At 44.6% G+C, this 21,118-nt stretch overlaps 1 protein-coding gene across 1 annotated transcript in view; it reads left to right on the plus strand.

Annotated features, from left to right (window-relative positions):
* The window catches only part of EXT1 (exostosin glycosyltransferase 1), a 214,854-nt gene that overhangs the window by 182,239 nt on the left and 11,497 nt on the right, over nt 1–21,118 (plus strand). Inside the window, exons 5-8 of the mRNA XM_075270249.1 lie at nt 4,979–5,111; nt 6,749–6,867; nt 9,225–9,320; nt 16,305–16,394. Of these exons, the coding sequence (XP_075126350.1) occupies nt 4,979–5,111; nt 6,749–6,867; nt 9,225–9,320; nt 16,305–16,394 (438 nt within the window). The remainder of the gene's footprint in view (nt 1–4,978; nt 5,112–6,748; nt 6,868–9,224; nt 9,321–16,304; nt 16,395–21,118) is intronic.

The raw sequence follows: 21,118 nt of genomic DNA on the forward strand, positions 1-21,118 counted from the left end.
CACTGACCTTTGTGTTGTCTGTCGTTACTTACATTTACAATGCAGAGGGTCCTTTCTTCATGATATTGATTTTGGTTTTCCGGAATAAAATGACCTCTACGTAGCAAACAAATGCACTGATGAGCCATAACATTAAAACCGCCTGACTATTATTGTGTAGATCACCCCCAATGTCATCACTGTACTTCCAAAACTGCCCTTTGAGCAATGAATTCTGCAAGACCTTTGGTATTTGGCAACAAGATGTGAGGCTTCTTCACCTCAGTCTTGCAGATAGATAGGTTAGTGTCACCAGACCCCAGCATATCACCCCAGCCCTGCAGATAGATAGGTTATAGTCACCAGACCCAGCATATCACCCCAGCCCTGCAGATAGATAGGTTAGTATCACCAGACCCAGTATATCCCCCCAGCCCTGCAGATAGATAGGTTAGTGTCACCAGAACCAGCATATCACCCCAGCCCTGCAGATAGATAGGTTACTGTCACCAGACCCAGCATATCACCCCAGCCCTGCAGATAGATAGGTTACTGTCACCAGACCCAGCATATCACCCCAGCCCTGCAGATAGATAGGTTAGTGTCACCAGAACCAGCATATCACCCCAGCCCTGCAGATAGATAGGTTAGTGTCACCAGACCCAGCATATCACCCCAGTCCTGCACATAGATAGGTTACTGTCACCAGAACCAGCATATCACCCCAAGCCTGAAGATAGATAGGTTACTGTCACCAGAACCAGCATATCACCCCAGCCCTGCAGATAGATAGGTTACTGTCACCAGACCCAGCACATCACCCCAGCCCTGCAGATAGATAGGTTAAGGTCACTAAGACAATCATATCACCTAAGCTCTGCAGATAGATAGGTTAGTCACCTGAATCACACAGTGTTTTCCTATATTGAATGGCTGCCGAGGTGTCGCCTTTTTGTCAATAAGCAGATGAGCTCTTTGGGGCAGTGAAGGTGTTGCCGTTCACCTCTTTGGAGCAATGGCCGTGTTCTTATTGCTCCAAAGAGATCATTTGCATATCAACAAAAGGTTATTCCTTGGCAGTGTTTAGTAATGCACCAAATTGACTCTTGTCTATCTAGGGGGGGAGAGTTGATATGTTGGGTTCTGGTGACAGACCCCTGTATAGGGTGAGGTGGGGCCTCCATGGATCGTACTTGTGTTTTCAAGACATCCCACAGACATTCGGACACATTGAGATCTGGGGAGTTTAGAAGTCAAGTCAACACCTTCTTACATGTTCTTCCAAGCATTGGATTGTTGGCAGGATATGTTATCTTGCTGAAGGAGGCCACAGCCATGGGGGCAATTCTGTTATGAAGGAAGATATTGGGTGTGAACATTGTTTAGGTAGGGGGTACGTACATCAGTGACATCCATGTCATGTCAGAAACCAAGATTTATTTCTAATCCATATTGCATCTAGCAGTACAATGCATACGTTTCAGCTGAACACAACACAATACATATCCATGTGAATACATCCGCCTATATGTATAGGTATGTACTGTATCTTAATTTTTAGAATTTTTCACCCTCTTTCTGTATGTTGAAATGCTAAATATAAAGAAATAAAAGTGAAATAAAGTTTTCTGAAGTTTTCCGAAGTCCCTAGAATCCTCCCGGCACTGGAGAGCGGCCTCTGTGTGTATCAGACATCAATCTCTGCCGTGACAGTAAAACTTTTCCATAAAAGAATGTGAAAATCTACTGATACTTTATCGACTGTAAACAACACTTTCAGGGTTTGCTCGACCTCTGGGACATCAGGCCTTGGACGTGTTGGTATAAAGCAGTCCTAAAATGGCTCAGAATATAAATGTGGCGCAGAGACGCGGGTGGCACAGGGGCGCTCGGCTGTACAGAGGCCCTACAAAGCTGAGTGCTTGTTTGAGGGGCTTTTTAAAGGGACCCTGGTGCGGGGTTTGGGACCACTACATCACACTGCTGGGCAGATGGGATTTTACTTTCTAAAGAAGGGATCTATTTAGGCAGCTATGTCTGTGCATGCGCCTGTTGCCTTGAGACATCTTGATGACTTTAGGTGAACTTACACAACCTATTACTAAATCATGTCAATATGGCCAATTTTGAGGAATGTTCTTTAGAAAGTTGAACTTCAGCCGTATAACAGACTTAAGGATTTATAGGCCTGAAACCTTTAGACAGGTTCTCTTTAAGCGGTAGACATAGACTGAAGCTTTTGGGCCTCAATGCAAAGTCCACAATCACAAAATAAAATAGAAAGGATAGATAGATAGATAGATAGATAGATAGATAGATAGATAGGGAGATAGATAGATAGATAGATAGATAGATAGATAGATAGATAGATAGATAGATAGATAGATAGATATGTGTGTGCACTGATGGCGGAGTGACTGGGCCACTGATGGAGAGGCAGGAGAAGGCCGCAGAAGGTTCTAGCTGTTGCACGTCACTATAGGTGACATATAGCGCATTGCGAATCCTCCCCGCTCATACATATACATTACAGGTGTCCATACTGCTGCACTCTATACAGATAACTACAGCGGTTTCTATCGCTATTGCCTAGCACCATGTTAATAAATCATTCACACTCCATTACTGGAAGATAAACGGAGAGGTCACCCAGCGAGCCACGCACAGAGGTCACCGCCTGGGCACGAGCTGTTCTACGTGATACATATCTCTGCTTTCCATATTTCCTCCCCCCCCTCCCCTCTCCGTTTGCTCATAGACTCTCACCATTTACCTTTTCACCCGGCCAATCAATGAAAATTGAATTTTTCAGTTTGAGCCTTTGGCCTTCAGATGTGTTAGTCGGTGAGCGAGGCCGATACGTGGGCCGAGGACGGCTGACCGCAGATGGCATGCCATGTTAATTCTGCCATCGAGTCGTGAACTCTGCACCCGGATACCAGGCAAACTAATTATTTGTACAAATTGGTTTTCAGCGCAGTATTTATACTTGGCCCTGCTTGTTACGGAGGCCCGAGCTGCGCAGGTTAAAATGTTAGCGCTGTAATTACTGCATTGGGGGATAGTGGGAGAATGAAATGGCGTAAGATCCGACATTGCACTGTTATTATTTAAGGCCATAAATCTGTAGTCGAAAAACCTGGGTATTAATGTGGCTTATTTTAATGTGTTCTGCATACACGGGCAGCGCGGTGCGGCTCTCCATCAACTTAATGACGTATTAATGTACTGTAAATGATTTAGGACGTCGCCGGCTGCGTGGCGGAAGCGTGACTTTTTGCATATAATACAGATATTTCAAAAGCTGCTTTAAATACGTGGCGCTGGGTCTCGGAGCTCCACTGCATTGATCTTGGAGATGGATAAACCAATTGGATCGCGCTATTGACTAAAGGCGGCCGGCACATACATTATCATTATTATATTCATCCCTTTCCAGGAGAGAGGAATCTTCCTACCATAAGGGGTTTCTATTTTTTGTATTTTACGCCTGAATTTTTCAATAATTTTTTCTCCTTTCACCAATCGTAGTGCTAATACTAAGGCTCTGTTCACATCTGGGTCGGAGGCTTTGTCACGAGAATCCATCATAAATTCTATCTCATTCGCAACGTATAGTATCCCCCACTCCCCAGAGCCAGGGGAGGGGAACCCTTAAACACTTTATGGAGGCAAAAGGGGGTCATTATGTGGTGCTTGGGGCCAAAGGAACCGTTATATTATGTGTGAGGGCAAAGGGTGGCCATTAGATTGGGTATGGGGCAAAAAGGGGCCATTATACTGTGCGGGGACAGAAGGGACCCGTTATGTGGTGGTAAAACGGGACCATTATATGTGGGGGGCATAAGGTGGCCATTAGACAGTGTGTCGGGTATTCAAAATCTAGTACACGTACTCTACAAATTTGGCGACTGTTGCGGCTTCCTGCTCCGGAGTAGACCCAAATGAATGGGCCTAGTCCGGAGGGTGCTGTCGCGAGGCGGACGCCGGGGCTGAATCAGCTGCGGAATCCACCTGAAGAAAGGGCAGCTCACTTCTTTTTCTGTGAGCGGTCTACATAGACCTCTATTGTGAGGGGGCAGTTTCTGAGGTGGATTTGGTGTCAAAATACGCCCCATCTTGCCCCGTGTGAACGAGCCCTAAGGTGACAAATGTAGGGGAAGAGGAAGATCAGGTTGTGTTTTATCAACGTGGCGGATTCTTTTCTTTTTGGAGGAATTTAGCAAATGCAAGGTGTCTGGCTGCGCTTTGCCTCCTTCTCCCCATTCAGGAGACATGCATGCTTGGACAAGCCAAGTGTGCACACTTTGAAAGGTTGAAAGGGAATACTTGACGATTCATGGGAATATTTGGTGACGTCACTAACCAGATCCAGTGCAGAACCCAGGTGGGGGCCTCAGATCAGCAACGGAACAGAGGATCGGGCGGGTACACTTTGCTTTCAAAATAACGCCCGATTCTTTACCTTAGCCCAGTGGAGGGGCCCACGATGACCTTCTAGAACAGGGGTAGGGAACGTACGGCTCTCCAGCTGTTGCAAAACTACAACTCCCAGCATGCATATTGCTCTACTGTTCTTGGAACTCCCATGGAAGTGAATGGAGCATGTTGGGAGTTGTAGTTTCACAGCAGCTGGAGAACCGAAGGTTCCCTACCCCTGGGTTAGATTAACACTCTTTATAGAAATATTTGTTGGGGACAAAAGCAATTTTTTGTATGTGTTTTTTCCTGAGGGCCCTGCTCTGTAATGATTCTCCCCCCCGGCAGTGATGCTGGACCCGCACATGTCCCATTATCCATCTACCCAGTTATTCAGCAGTTTGACAAACACAATAGGTAAAAACAGTGTCCGCGGCCGCTCTTGTGAAGATCTGTGATTACGATCCTTAGCCAACTGCTGATTGAAGAGGACGCTCGAGTGAGAGGCTTGAACTAAGAGCTCCTTTCAGTTTTTATTTTTCTTCCCTTTTTAATCCCTCCATCCAACTTGTCTTTCCAGATAATTCAGGACAGAATTTTCAAGCACATATCACGCAACAGTTTAATATGGAACAAGCATCCTGGAGGACTTTTTGTGCTGCCCCAGTACTCATCATATCTGGGTGATTTTCCCTACTACTACGCTAATCTAGGTAAGTGCTTTCGTCTTCATGATGATGTTGATGGGGTCGCTGACTGAATACGTCCATCCTCTTAACCATCAGTGACGGGGCCGATGTACAGATTACTTACAGAATGCTCAGGGATACCCTGGATTGGATTAACAGGCTGGAGTCAGGCTGGCCCTGACTGTAAGATTTTTTTCTATTATTTACTTCATTTCACACCTAAAGGGATCCTATCATTAAAACTGAATTTTTTTTCTGACTACCACGTAGGAATAGCCTTAAGAAAGGCTATTCTTCTCCTACCTTTAGATGTCTTCTCCGTGCCACCATTCGGTATATAATCCGGTATTCATCGGTATGCAAATGAGTTCTCTCGCAGCACTGGGGGCAGTCCTCAGCCTTCAAACAGCACTGGGGACGTCCCCAATGCTGCGACAGAACTCTCCAGCGACACCTCCATCTTCTTCAGGAACAGGTCTTCTTCCGGCGGTGGCGGTCAAACTTCTAGGCCTAGGGCAAAGCAAACTGCGCATGCCCGTCAGCCACAAGAAAATGGCCGCTTACACAGTATTGTAAGCAGCCATTTTCTTGTGGCCAACAGAAGGAAGTTTGAAGCCACCGCCGGAAGAAAACACGAAGACCCGTTCCTGAAGAAGATGGAGGTGACGCTGGAGAGTTCTCTCGCAGCATTGGGTACACCCCCAGTACTGTTTGAGCGCTGAGGACCGCCTCCAGTGCTGCGAGATGACTCATTTACATGCTGATGAAAACTGGATTATATACCCAGCGTTGGTGTGGAGAAGACATCTAAAGGTAGGAGAAGAATAGCTTTTCTTAAGGCTATTCCTTGCGGTAGGCAGAAAAAATTCAGTTTTAATGATAGGATCCCTTTAAAGAATTAAAAAAAATAATATAAATTCAAATCGCCCCCCTATTTTGCTTAGGTCACATATAAAAATTAGAAAAACATGTACTCCCTATCCAAAAATACCCGTCTAGCAATATATTAAGAGTGAATGGGGGGGGTCCATATTCAAATCAGCATTTTATGGTGACCTGCGTTCCAAAAAAATTGGATAAAATGTGATAAAGTTGTATGTACTTCCTAATGCTACCAATGAAAACGGCTCGTCCCGCAACGAAAATCTGTACACAGCTCTTTAGATAGTAATAATAACTAAAAAAAAAAAAAAAAAAGGTAAGGGGCGCTCACAATTTGGTGGCGAAAATGGAAATTCAAAATTCACAGTAGAAGAACGGGGTTAAAATATATATTTTTAAAAGTTTTGGCCATCCCTGCTTGGTATTGTACACACTAGTGATGTATTGGCCAGCTTCATCTGGCTCCGCGAACCATGTAATGTGCATGGGGGCCTACTATCGCTGCGGGACATAAGGTTCTGGTTGAGGTTGTACGCTGGTTTTAGATATTCTGGAGGCTCTTTGTGCGCCTTTTGTTCCCTTTTTTTCCTCCTCTTAACACATTCGGGCTGCTTCTTAGCAAACTAGGGCACTGCTTAGCAACCCAGCAGGCTGGTGACAAGGCCGAATCCTCGCGCTGGAGATCAGGCGCTGTCATGTAGAGTTCTGCTTCACTCTCACAGTCACACCGCGTGATGAAGACCTTACTGACTGACTTGTGGCCTTTTTTTATGTTCCAGGTGTAAAATCACCAACAAAGTTTACCGCAGTCATCCATGCTGTGACGCCGCTGGTCTCCCAGTCCCAGCCAATTCTGAAGCTGCTGGTCGCTGTAGCAAAGTCTCAGTACTGTCATCAGGTACAGAATCGGAGTATTCCGTCCCAATGTGTTAGAAGATGTCTCATTATTTTATTCCTAGTGTATTATTCACCTATATAGTAGTTTATTAGACCTGTGTTATGTTAGAAATGATAGATGAGCTTCTTCCGCAACATGAGCCATTAAAGGGATCCTATTGGAGATGAGCAAGTACTATTCGAAACGGCAGGAAATGAATGGACGCAGCCGGGGCCGGCGTCCTGCCGCTTAACCCCCAGCGCGCCGGCCGCTCCCATTCACTCCTATGGGAGCGTGCTTTTTGGATATGCCGTTTCGAATAGTATTCTCTCATCTCTAGATCCTATCATTAAAAGTCATTTTTTTGTCACTAACACGTAGGGATAGCCTTAAGAAAGGTTATTCTTCTCCTACCTTTAGATGTCTTCTCCAGGCCGCCGTTCGGTATATAATCCAGTTTTCGCCGGTATGCAAATGAGTTCTCTTGCAGCACTGGGGGCGTCCCCAATATTGAGAGAGAACTCTCCAGCGCTGCCTCCATCTTCTTCAGGAACAGGTCATCTTCGCGTCTTCTTCCTCAGTGGCTTCAAACTCTAGGGCTAGGGCAAAGCCGACTGCACATGTCCGCTGGCCACAAGAAAATGGCTTCTTACAATACTTTGTAAGTAGCCATTTTCTTGTGGCAGGCAGGCGTGCGCAGTCGGCTTTGCCCTAGGCTCAAGGTCTAGAAGTTTGAAGCCACCGCCGAAAAAAGACACAGACTGAGGCCGTTCCTGAAGAAGATGGAGGTGGCGCTGGAGAGTTCTCTGGCAGCATTGGAGATGCCCCCAGTGCTGTTTGAGCGCTGAAGACCGCCCCCAGTGCTGCGAGAAAACTCATTTGCATACCAGCAAAAACCGGATTATATAACGGCGGCCCGGAGTAAAACAATAGCCTTTCTTAAGGCTATTCCTACGTATTAGGGACAAAAAAAATTACTTTTAATGATAGGATCCCTTTAACCTTGGGGTACAATCACGTGTCAGAGGTGCAAAACATCCTTGAAAAAATTATTTTTTTCACAGCCATCTTGCACTTGTTTTCACAAATCCTACTGTACATATCAGTGTTCTATGGGTTCTATGAAAACCGCAACAAATAGGGTGAGTTAATGTCTAGTGACCCAGCCTGGCCCCTTCACAGAGAACAAAGCCTCCTGCTTTTGGTCTGTTCTCTTTGCATTTTCCATGTTTGCCATAAGTGGCTGGTCATGGCGCTGCTGGGTCCTGGACGCCCACCAATCTGATATCGATGACTTAGGCTACAGATAAATGATGGCCTTGAAGACCCCTTTAAGCTGAGGCGTAAGACATTGTGAATGTTTCCACCTTCAAAATGGCTGCCTTAAAGGGAATGACCACCTTTGAGCGCCATTTTGGTTATTGTTGTCGAATTTGGTAGTGACCTATTTATTGTATAAGGTATCTTTACCAAGATGGAGCCCAATCCCTTGCATTGACCAAGCCAAATGCTACATTTCTTGATGCCTACACCTGCCACTAGAGGGAGCTTACTGCATACTGTTTAATTATTCAGTATATTTATTACAAGATCTCCAGCTCCCTCTACTGGTAGTCAAAAATTTATGATGTGGCTTTTGCTGGTCTGTGCAGAGGGTTTGTAGCCATGTACCCAAAAAAATGCTTCATATATTGTTTAGTTATGTTAAGAAATTGGACATTACCAATACTTGACCCTAAAATCATCATGGCGTTAAAAGGTGGATATTCTCTTTAAGTTTGATTCACTTTTCTTCCCAGGTTTTTTTTGTTAAAGGGGTATTGCCTACTGTGTACACTAATTTGGGGATAGCAGGGGCATAGTTTTAGGGGGTGCAGTGGTAGCGGTCGCCACTGGGCCCCAAACTCTGAAGGTGCCCCATAACTTATAGTATATAGCACTAGTCTATATAGTCTAAGGTAAGTAGCTACGTGATAAGCGTCTGACCATTGAGGAACCCCTCCCACGGATTGTGAAAATGGGGATCATGTGCCCCAGTATGACTAGAGCCGTAGGGGGATAACCACCAACCAAAGTGTAGGGGACTGACAAAGATGGACGAAAGCCGAACGGGATCTTTGTCAGTCCTTTATCATTTGACGTGGGACCCCCCCTTCTAGTGACTTGTAGGGGGTCCCAGGGATGAGACGCTTATCACCTGTAAATACTCTTTTCCTTTAGATTTCTGCTTGCTTTTCTTTTCTGTCAACCTGTGAGCGAAATATCTTGGTTTTTCTTGTTTTTGACACTTTTCCAGAGATGCTTTAATTTGGGAAATATTCCGTAGAGAGGAGCTGACTGCTGGAATATTTATGTATCTGTTTATTATATTTTTCCAGATCATAGTCTTGTGGAATTGTGACAAGCCGCTCCCTGCCAAACACCGCTGGCCTGCCACTGCTGTGCCTGTCATAGTTATTGAAGGGGAGAGCAAGGTGAGACAATTCTGCCGCTCAGCCCTTTTATCCACTGAAGACAAGCCAGGCCTTTATTAAAAATGAGAGGCCCCGCATTTATGAACCTGTCTCCTCTGTGCCGTGCACCAGTAAAAGGGGATTTACTTACTGGGTTTATACTGGAATTATTGCAAATTAAAATATATATATATATACGCATACACGCCCATCTTATCTAGTGACACCAGGCTGGGCAGGGAATTGCAGCTGGCCCCATTCACTTGAATAGCTTTTCAATGCTGTTCCCTGGTCAGCACATGGATGGGTTGAAGGATCTCTAGTACTGTCAGGATGGGTGAAGGTCCCAAAAGTCAGACCCCACTGGTCGTAAAATGGTTCCTTCATTCTCAGAATGGATAAAGGTCCCAGAGGTCAGACCCTACTAATCATAAATGGATAGCCTATGAGATGCTGCTGTGCAGGGAACATTCATTCTCCGAATTTGGGATTCCTTGATTTTCTGGTCATGCCATATCTACTTGACAGACTTGAATCTTCCATTTATTATGTGGCAGCCATTCATCCTAATGACTACCATATGTAGTACTAGTTTTCCCCTGTAGTGGCCGCTGCAGAGGAAATTATTCACTAAGACAAACTCTCTCTGGTAAAATCAAACGATCACCAGGGATCGTAGCTGCCAAATCTTCAATGATCTGTCTCATGACAGAGACAGTCAGTACATACAACTCCTTTCAAGGGAATCTGTCAGTAGTCATGAGGAGTCAAAACTGATGACATATCAATGTGATGTATGTACTCTAAATATGAATGGGTATGGTTGATGGGAATCTGAAGAAGGACAACGTTAGATAGTTAGGGTTTTATACTCCTCGGACACACTGTTAGAAGGCTACCAGCCAGCTGTTTATGCACCTGAGGAAGGGCTACTGCCTGAAACGCGTAGTGTTTGATACCATTAAAGTTTTTGAAGATTTGTTGATTTGGTTGTCGGTCTATGCGCGCTTCACCCCTCACCTCCCACCCAAGTGGTCTTAGACCCTGAGGGACTCTTCTCCATTATTGTGCGTACCCTAAGTTGCGCAAGGGGAATTAGCTGCTGCCGCCACGATCATTTGTTGTGTGTTTTGGGTGTTGTGGTTTATCACAACCCGACAAGGTAAGTATCCATCAATTGGTCCAAATTGCCAATACTGTCACTTCGATTACTACACCATATTGGCGCTCGGTGTCTCTCTCTTCTTGTTTGTTTAACGTTAGATAACTTATCCAGCTTACATCTTTAAAGGGATCGGATACCCTTTTTTTCTCAATAACACGTAGGAATAGCCTTAAGAAAGGCTATTCTTTTCCGACCTTTAGATGTATTCTCCGCGCTGCCGTTCGGTAGAAATCCGGATTTTCTTCGGTATGCAAATGAGTTCTCTTGCAGCACTGAGGGCGGTCCTCCGCACTCAAACAGCACTGGGGGCGTCCCCAATGCTGCGAGAGAACTCTCCAGTGACACCTCCATCTTTTTCAGGAATGGCCTCTTCCCTACGTCGTCTTCCGTTCTAGGTTTCAATTTTCTAGGCCTCAGACAGAGCCGACCTCGCATGCCCGGGCCACAAGAAAATAGTCGCTTACACCAGCTTACTATGTAAGTGGCCACAAGAAAATGTCCGCTTACACCAACTTAGTGTGTAAGCAGCCATTTTCTTGTGGCCTGGGCATGCGCATCGGCTCTGCCCGAGGCCTAGAAGATTGAAACCCAGGACAGAAGAAGACACAAGGAGAGGGCGTTCCAGAAGAAGATGGAGTCGGCGCTTTAGAGTTCTATCGCAGCATTGGGGACGCCCCCAATGCTGTTTGAGCGCTGGGGCTCGTCCTTAATGCTGCAAGAGATCTCATTTGCATACTGAAGAAAACCCCGATTTCTACTGACTGGCAACGCAGAGAAAACATCTAAAGGTAGGAGAAGAATAGTCTTTCTTAAGGCTATTCCTACGTGTTAGGGAGGAAAAAAGGGTATCCAATGACAGGATCTTTTTAACTTTGGGATTGAAGCACCATCTGGAACTTCAGCCTTGAGCACCAAGAGAGCTTTTTCCACCCCTCGAATACTGGTGGTAGGTTGCAGGGTTTTTGTAGGTCACCAAGCCTTTCTATTGTATGCATTTCATGGAGCAGTGGTTGAAAGGCCTCAATCGTCTTCCCGTCACAAGTAAACTTCTTTTTGTGAGAGACTTTGTGGCTGGAATGAAGAACAGAACACAATCCTTGTTAAATTGGCAGCTAATGGTTTCTGCCTGCGCCAGTGGACATGTAAACTGCATCAGGAGGGTTTCTGGTACGCTGAGCCCACTTGGATATTTCTCTTTAAGCTATGCAGGCACAATGATCCTTTTAAAATTCTTAAGCACGGCGCTTCTTCACCTTGTGTAAGTACTGACCTTGATGCTGGTTTTTTTTTTTTTATTTTCCTTCCACAAACAAGTCTCCTGTGTGCACCCAGGCATGGGGCAGCGTTCTGCGTCTTCCTTCCATCGAAGCCTCTGCTCTATGCCAGGCATCAGCAAACACACACACGGGCATTTTGGTGGAAAGAAATTTCGACAGCTGATGGTCAGAGTCGTCAACCCTCCTATTAATATTCAGATTTTAGGACTTTGTTGCACTCGAGATTGAATCCTCTTTTTCTTCTCGTTATTTTTGTCTTTGGTGACGTTCAGCTCTGACACGTCTCATCGCCTCGTCACTAAAACCTTACTTGTGGCTCTCTAGAAGTAAATTTAGTAGAATTATACCGTGCTGTTTTGTACATTACCATTCCTATAATTGATAGAATAAAAGAAGTCAGATTTTTTTTCCCAAAAATATTTTTTTTATGGTACAAGGCAGTCTTGAACCAACATGACGGTTCCTAGGATTGTGGACTTTAATGTTTGGCACATGTTGGACCAGTATTGGTGCGTTCCAGAGCTACCATGCATTGCCTTATGTAGCAGAGAGGCTCTGGTACCTTGGAGGCCCAAATGCCCTGGTGTGTCATCTGCTACCTCAACACCTCCAATACCAAATCCTTTGAAGGTGTAGAGTTAGAACTCAACCCAAGGCTACGTTGTTGTGAGGTTTGCATGTTCCTCAGAAGTAGAGAGAGGTTTCCCTTTGGCACCTTAGAGTGCAACTGAACTTACCTATTGCTAAGTCAGTAGTTTTTGATAGATATGGGGTCCTAGTGTGTGTTTTTGGTAAGTTAGGGTAAGTTCACACAGGGTTTTTTGGACCGGAACCTGAGTTGGAGGCCACCTCAGGTTACAGTCCAAAATATGGGCAGCTGTGACTGGATGCCAGTGCAGTGCATCAGCATTCAGTCGCGCACTCCGCTCCGGATTAGGCCCAAATGAATGGGCCTAGTCGGGAGGAGGGAATGTCTTCAGGCGGATGTCGCAAGGCGAATCCGCCTGACAAAATGGGCATCTCACTTCTTTTTCCGGGAGCCGGAACAATGACTCCCGGAAAAACCTTCAGAAAAACCTGAAGAACTGACCGTCTTCCATTGATTTCAATGCGACCCGTCTTTTTGGTCAGGATTTTGAGGCAGATACGGTGATAGTGTGATTTGGTAAGTAGCCCAACCTGATGTCCACCCTTACCTTAGCAAGAAACCTATTCAGTACATTCTTGCCAAACCCTATACAGGCTGTGATTCACACCACCACCACTAGATAGCCTCACATAGACGTAAGATAGACATGTCATGATCAAGTATCGATAATTCATGTGTTTTTCCTTTTTTAAGAAAAATCTCCTCATGTTCCATACATCTTAAAAGGGGTTTAGACAAGAGGAGACGTAAAGAAGGAGTGTTTTTTTCCTTGTCCATCAAAAAATTTGCAAAAACTCCCCAAAATACATCCATGAATGATCACCTTCATGGGTATAATATCTTGTATATATAGATTGGTCTTCATCCTGATTCAACAGATACATTTGTCCACGCCATCTCCAGTCCAGACATCTCGTCTCGAAATCCATTTCAGCGGAGCGCGTCTCTCCTGATTACAGGGCTCAAGAGGAGTGATGGACCGTCTGTCACCCTGTCAGATAGCGGGTCATTTCTGAGACGTTAATAAATACATCCTGGAACTTTTCCACGCCGCTCTCTGACGTTTAACGGAAAGGTCCAGCAGCTGGTGGCCTCCGAATTATTTAATCCCATAATAGCTGCCGTAGGATGAGCAGAGACGGGATCTGGTCCATGGGAGGCCCCTCAGTAACAACATCATTATAGCTAGTGATCAGGTTACTGCAAAGTGCTGTGGTGCAGACGCCATTTATTGGTAACTTTTTGAATTTTTTTTTTTTAATTGAAAAATTACTTTTTTGGCAATTTTTTTAAAAAATAATACTGCGATGATTTCTACCGTAGTTCACGTTGAATGACATGACTATATTCGTAAGCAGTATTACCTTTTTTCTTAGGCCTGGTTCGCAGTATCGATCCCAAAAATTTGGATCTTAAGGGTTAGGGATTAGAGATGAGCGAACACTGTTCGGATCAGCCGATCCGAACAGCACGCTCCCATAGAAATGAATAGAAGCACTTGTGACGCCGGCCGCTTCCATTCATTTCTATGGGAGCGTGCTGTTCGGATCGGCTGTTCCGAACAGTGTTCGCTCATCTCTATTAGGGATGCTTTTGTATCACAAATAGCACACGGCTCCATTGAAATCAATTGATCTATTCATACAACAGTGTTTTATACACTCACCGGCCACTTTATTAGGTACACCTGTCCAACTGCTCGTTAACACTTAATTTCTAATCAGCCAATCACATGGCGGCAACTCAGTGCATTTAGGCATGTAGACATGGTCAAGACAATCTCCAGCCGTTCAAACCGAGCATCAGTATGGGGAAGAAAGGTGATTTGAGTGCCTTTGAACGTGGCATGGTTGTTGGTGCCAGAAGGGCTGGTCTGAGTATTTCAGAAACTGCTGATCTACTGGGATTTTCACGCACAACCATCTCTAGGGTTTACAGAGAATGGTCCGAAAAAGAAAAAACATCCAGTGAGCGGCAGTTCTGTGGGCGGAAATGCGTTGTTGATGCCAGAGGTCAGAGGAGAATGGCCAGACTGGTTCAAGCTGATAGAAAGGCAACAGTGACTCAAATAGCCACCCGTTACAACCAAGGTAGCCAGAAGAGCATCTCTGAATGCACAGTACGTCGAACTTTGAGGCAGATGGGCTACAGCAGCAGAAGACCACACCGGGTGCCACTCCTTTCAGCTAAGAACAGGAAACTGAGGCTACAATTTGCACAAGCTCATCGAAATTGGACAATTGAAGATTGGAAAAACGTTGCCTGGTCTGATGAGTCTCGATTTCTGCTGCGACATTCGGATGGTAGAGTCAGAATTTGGCGTCAACAACATGAAAGCATGGATCCATCCTGCCTTGTATCAACGGTTCAGGCTGGTGGTGGTGGTTTCATGGTGTGGGGAATATTTTCTTGGCACTCTTTGGGCCCCTTGGTACCAATTGAGCATTGTTGCAACGCCAAAGCCTACCTGAGTATTGTTGCTGACCATGTCCATCCCTTTATGACCACAATGTACCCAACATCTGATGGCTACTTTCAGCAGGATAATGCGCCATGTCATAAAGCTGGAATCATCTCAGACTGGTTTCTTGAACATGACAATGAGTTCACTGTACTCCAATGGCCTCCACCGTCACCAGATCTCAATCCAATAGAGCATCTTTGGGATGTGGTGGAACGGGAGATTCGCATCATGGATGTGCAGCCGACAAATCTGCGGCAACTGTGTGATGCCATCATGTCAATATGGACCAAAATCTCTGAGGAATGCTTCCAGCACCTTGATGAATCTATGCCACGAAGAATTGAGGCAGTTCTGAAGGCAAAAGGGGTCCAACCCGTTACTAGCATGGTGTACCTAATAAAGTGGCCGGTGAGTGTATATATTATAATATATGATATATGGCTTTCCCAGGGCATGTAGTGATTCTTAAAGGGATTGCCTGTTCGTTGTTTTGGTTCTTAAGGCTCAGCAGAATGTGTTTAAAAAATAAAGTAAGCGGTACACCTCTTATCTACATTGCTCTCATTACAGTGTTTATTGGGTCCCTGCTGATCTCTACTTCCTGGTCTGTCTCAACACACAGGAAATGCCTGCTCAGCCAATCACTGCTTGAGGCGGGGCACTGCTGTGGCTTAGTGATTGGCTGAGCAGTTATTTCCTGCATGTTGAGAGGGACCAGCAGGAGGGTTGGTAGAAGCAGTGGCCCCAGGGGCAGCAGATATATGTATGTTGAGTAATACTTTTTATTTAACCCATTTTGCCCCTTTTTCTTTGGCGAAAAAAAATAAACAAAATCTTTATTACAAGGAGTTGAAAGTATAAAGTACCCTAAATATCCAAGAAACTAATATATACACCCCCCCCACCCCCCCAAAAAAAAGATGTATATACACACATATATACACATACATAGATATATATATATATATATATATATATATATATATATATATATATATATATATATATATATATTATATGTGTGTGTGTAAAATATATGTGTGTGTATATATCTTCTTTTTTTTTTTTTGTGGTGGGGGGGGTGTATGTTCTATAAATACCATTTTTAGTTGGGTGCTGTCCAGTATTACTTTATCATCTCCACTCCACATTTCCTCCTGTGGGAGCCCTGCTCTGCGGGAGGCCGGTATTCCACCTCATGCGCGGCTTTGTTACTTGAGATGTGTACTGCATGGCGTTCATCCAGAACCGTAAATCTGCTTTGCGCAGAGGTCTGTGACCTCCCGGTGATCAGTGTTCCCTAGCTGCATGCTGTCTGCCTGGAAAATACAACAGATCAGAGGCGATGATGACGGCCGCACACTGAATGTTATCTTTTTGGTTTTGTTTTTGCTTTTCTACTCTTTCTATACGGTCTTTTTAATGACTCTCTTCCTCTTCGTCTCTGCAGGTCATGAGCAGTCGTTTTCTTCCTTACGATAACATAGTGACTGATGCCGTACTCAGCCTCGATGAGGATACGGTGCTTTCCACGACGGAGGTAAGTCCAAATAACCGTCCAGTCTGTAGCACTACAAGTCATTTCATTCCTTATGTACGAAGTTTTCTTCCATCCACCTATTACGGTACTTATATTGCGGTATTATAGAATGATGGCTTAACCTTCGATACCATTGCACCAGATTTTCCGCTGTATTAGGTCTGTACATTTTTAACCCCTGGATGTAAATAAAGGTATATTGATCCATTCACCGCAATCTTCGAGGAATTAAAACGCGTCGGGTCACGTTTCTCGATAGCTTGAGCTCTGGCTGCAATTTTACCTGTTAGACCATTTTGATAGATGAAGCCCAAAGTGTATTAGAAAGTTGTAGAAGTTTTCATTATACAAGGATTAATCCAAAAGTTTTAGGCATGTGTTAAAAAAAAAAAAAAAAAAAAAAAGCTTTGAAATAGAATGAATAAAGTGAATGAAGAAAAGAGAAATATAAACCCCATCAATATTTGGTGCGACAATCCTTTGCCCTTCCATCATTTCTTCTGGGAACTTGCAGACAGTTCTTGGCAGATCTCGGCAGGGAGGTTGTTCCTTTATCTTGGAGAACTAAGCACAGGTCTTCCGTGGATGTAGACTTGCTCCAATCCGTCTGTCTCTTCATGTCATCCCAGACAGACTGGATAATGTTGAGATCACGGCTTCACTATGCAATATCTAATTAGCCCCCGCCTAGGGGGTTTGAACCTGCAATCGTAAACTGCAGGAGCCGGCCTGCAACTTTAAAGGTATGGGACCGGCCCCGGGGGCTATTTTTAAACTTTGGGGGGGGAGTTTAAGTACTAATGCCCATGATCAGAGAAAACTCTGATTGCGGGCATTAGCTCTGGTGTCTCTGCTGTATGTTACAGCGGGAGACCCGGTTGCTATTGCGGCCACCATTATCCTTATAGCCCCGGCATCCGCTGTAATAGAACGGCAGATGTCGGGGAGGGTTTTAGCCGCCGGGACAAGTGCCAGGGCCCGTAGCATCACCACACTCCTGCCGCTGCAGGAAACCAGCGGCACCCAGAGCGTGGCATGCTGCAATTCCACTCCTCCACCCCCCCATTATAGTCCCGATTCGGACTATAAGATGCACCCCCATTTTCCTCCCAAATTTGTGGGGGGAAAAAGTGTGTCTTATAGTTCGAAAAATCCGGTATATGTACGGTACATTATCCTTCATTTCCATGTAAGTTCTAATATTTGTACAAGTTCTCTCTGTATATAATATTGCGGCGGCTGATAACGCTGGTGGCGCCGTCAGTCACGTTTGGTCCTCGCAGAAACCGTTCTCCGACATAATTAAGAGTCACATTGACAGAACAGAGCTGATTTTCTGGTTGTTTATTTGCTGAGATACCAATATAAGGTGGTGAAGGACAACAACATGACACCAAGGCGAGAGAGAAAAACACTTTCAAAATGATTCGACAAAAACGAGAACATTGTATGAATGTCATTTACAAGGAAGCTTTATTTAAAAAACAAACAAAAAAACCCCGCAAAACTTGAAACTTTTCAGTACTTTAAGTGGGAACTTCCTCTGTGATTTTTTTTTTCCACATCATGTCATTCTCTCTCATTCTCTCTCTCTCTCTCTCTCGATATATATATATATATATATATATATATATATATATATATATATATATATATAATTAGCCTCCGCTCGTGACTTTGTCTGCGAGTTGTTGGCGATTACCTATATCCGCCTGTTCTGACATTTCAACAGGTCTCAAGCTGTCCTGCTGCTGAACTTGTTCCTTGCACCGTGCCTGCGATTGTTCCGTCATCTCAGCAGCTCTCTGGGATGCCATATAATGAGCGTGTTGTTGATGTCGATGATCCTCCTGTTCCAGCATTTCGGCAGCTCTTAAGCTGTTCTGCTGCTGGACTTGTTCCTCGCACCGTGCCTGTGATTGTTCCGGCATCTCAGCAGCTCACTGGGATGCCATATAATGAGCGTGTTGTTGGCATCAATGATCCTGCTGCTCCGGCGTTTCGGCTGCTCTAAGAGCTGCTTGGCAGCCTGCTTGCTCAATCCTCCTCATCTCCGCTTGAGGAGAACTCTGTGACATCTGGCTACCTTCATAGCTCTCATTTTTTGAGAATTTTGCAACAAATTAGATTTTCGTTTGTCCGGCATGTTTAAAATTGGGAAACTGACAATTTGGATTAAAGGTTTTTTCCCATCCAATGTGTCAGCACTGCCTGGAGCAGATGAGATAGTATGCAAATGCTTGTACACAATGGACTCAGTGTTATCTGTGTGTTTACATAGCGAGATAACAGACCTGGCTTTATCAACATTTTTGCTATATGATATTAAGGCTGGTCTTACACCCCCGTAGTTTAAGACCGCAAATGGTCCGCAATAGCGGGTTTTACATTGCAAACCATTTGCGGACCCAGTATTTTCTATGCGGCCTTTTACACCACCGTAGATTTTGTCCGTGGTGTGGGGTGCCGTAATCATGGTCCGGACAGTATACCGCATGTCTGTAATGGTCGTGTTTTTACGGCACGGACTGTCCTATACAAGTCTATTGGTGTGTGCAGTTATGCTCTGAACATACATCAGTGTATAGCCGCAATTGCGGATGTCAACATTGCGACGCCAGGCAGCTAAACAAGAGCAGGACAGATCACAGAACTGTCACAGCAACACAGAGTTAACACAATAGATGTGCGCTGGGATGGGTCTAAGTAGTGACATAATTTTTTTTTTTATTTTTTTTTTTGAGGAGGTGTTGGGTGTGTTTTGTTTTTTGCAAATCCGCATAATACTGATACGGAGTTTGCGGATGCACATTGCGGTTGAGCATGGACGTCTGCCGTTGAGTAAAATTTCTATTGCGGACCGCAAAAACCACTACGGTCGTGTAAGACCAGCCTGTAACTCCAAAGTGTTGTATCCCGATATTTCATGTTTTATCGTTTTTTGAATTTTCCTATAATTTTTTTTTTTTTTTTTTTTGATTACTAGATCCTATATTTTTTTTAAATTTATTTTAATTTTTATTTTATTAAAAATCTTGTCACCTCCTGCCAGTGTCAGGGCCTGTATATTATTTTATTTATTGGGGTTGGTTTTTTTTTGCATGCGTTAATTGGGCTCTTCATTTGCATATCGCACTTTTTCATATAATGTCACCACACAGAGAGAGAGAGAAGGAGCGCGTTCCATATTATCTGCTCATCACGTCATTCCCAGAAACGCTGTCTTCGGAGGCATTTATTTCACTAATTAATGTTTTGTGAACAGTATCTCCCATCTCGGGCGCAAGATTGGATTATCCATAACCAACACAAAATCAGACATTTCCCATGGAACTTAAGATGTTTGCATATGCCTAGAATGTGAGCGGATAATTACACCGGGAGAAGAAAAGAGCGCGGAGATGGAGTCCTGTAGGCCAAACGAGATTCCATTCTGTTAATTACGGAGATGGCAAAGCCGGGAAGGGTTCAGAATACTGAGCAGGGGAGAAGCTATTCCTTTGCATTGCTCTAGTTTTAATGAATTATCCCATTAGGCGGTATGGAAATATAACAAGGTGAGACGGGGTAATGAAATTAACTCTGCCACCTACTACTTTATTAGAAGTCGCCAAGATAGCTTCTTCTTTTTTTTCCTATAAATTACTTCTTGTAGTCTGTAGATGTTTTTGGACTTTTTCTTTTTTCTGTTCAGGATTGCAAAAACAAGGCTGACTTCTTCCAGAAATAGCGCCTCTCCTGTACACAGGAACCTTGCGGTATTGAGGGTCAGCCTCACCTACTCAATTCTGATGCAAACTGTATATAGGCGGCACTAGTACATTGCTTTTTGAGCAATGAGGGCTTCGTAGGTAACGTGTTTGGAGCAATGGCACCTCCCGCATTCCTCCAAAGAGGACAAGGACAATGGATGTGCTGATTCGCAAGGGGGAAATATGGTTTAATTCTGGTGACCCCCAACCTATCTATGGGTGGAATGACATGCTGGGCCCTGATGACCGTGCCGAGCCGAGTACTTTTTCATGGCAGAATGTCACCGAGGGTCATCCGTTTTTAGAGATCCCTCATAGATGCCAGTCTGGTGAGGGATTCGTGAACTGACACGTTCTGTATGTTTTTGGATTGTCCACATGGACCGTTAAAACAATGGTCCTGTGAATACATCCAATAAAGTCTTATGAGGCCATGGGACACGGCCGAAGAATCTTAGAGACTTCCAATCCAGGACATTTATGGTGTATAATTCAGAGAAGAAAAGATGGTGAAACTGCAGCAACTTATTAGAAGGTATGCTAGAAGGGTCCGATGGGTTTGGGTCTTGCCTCTACAACCTGCACTGTTGAGAACAGTGGTCCTTGGCCACTGGTGAGGTGGCAAATGGACCTCACATCTAGGTGGGAGAAGGAGAAGTAGGCACACAATCGGGGCTCGCTCTTTTATAAGTATGTTGAAAGTATGCTCACACAGCCCCCTTCACGAGACTGGTCACGGGGTCAAGGGACCACCATTCTGGAGAGAAATGTAGACCTCAAGTCTAGGCGCTCCACCAAGACGCATCCTGGCAAAAGCCGATATTTATGGTCTATCACTATAGACTCCATACACGGTAAGCTATGGAGATCAGATTCCTCTATGGGTCCTCCAGAGTGAGGGGCGCTCTTTGCTCTCCACCCTTTATAATAGGTGATGGTCCTAAAAGCAGACCCTTCCCTCTCTATTATCTG

Source organism: Leptodactylus fuscus, chromosome 4 (assembly GCF_031893055.1).
Source record: "Leptodactylus fuscus isolate aLepFus1 chromosome 4, aLepFus1.hap2, whole genome shotgun sequence".
In the NCBI taxonomy this organism is placed as follows: domain Eukaryota; kingdom Metazoa; phylum Chordata; class Amphibia; order Anura; family Leptodactylidae; genus Leptodactylus; species Leptodactylus fuscus.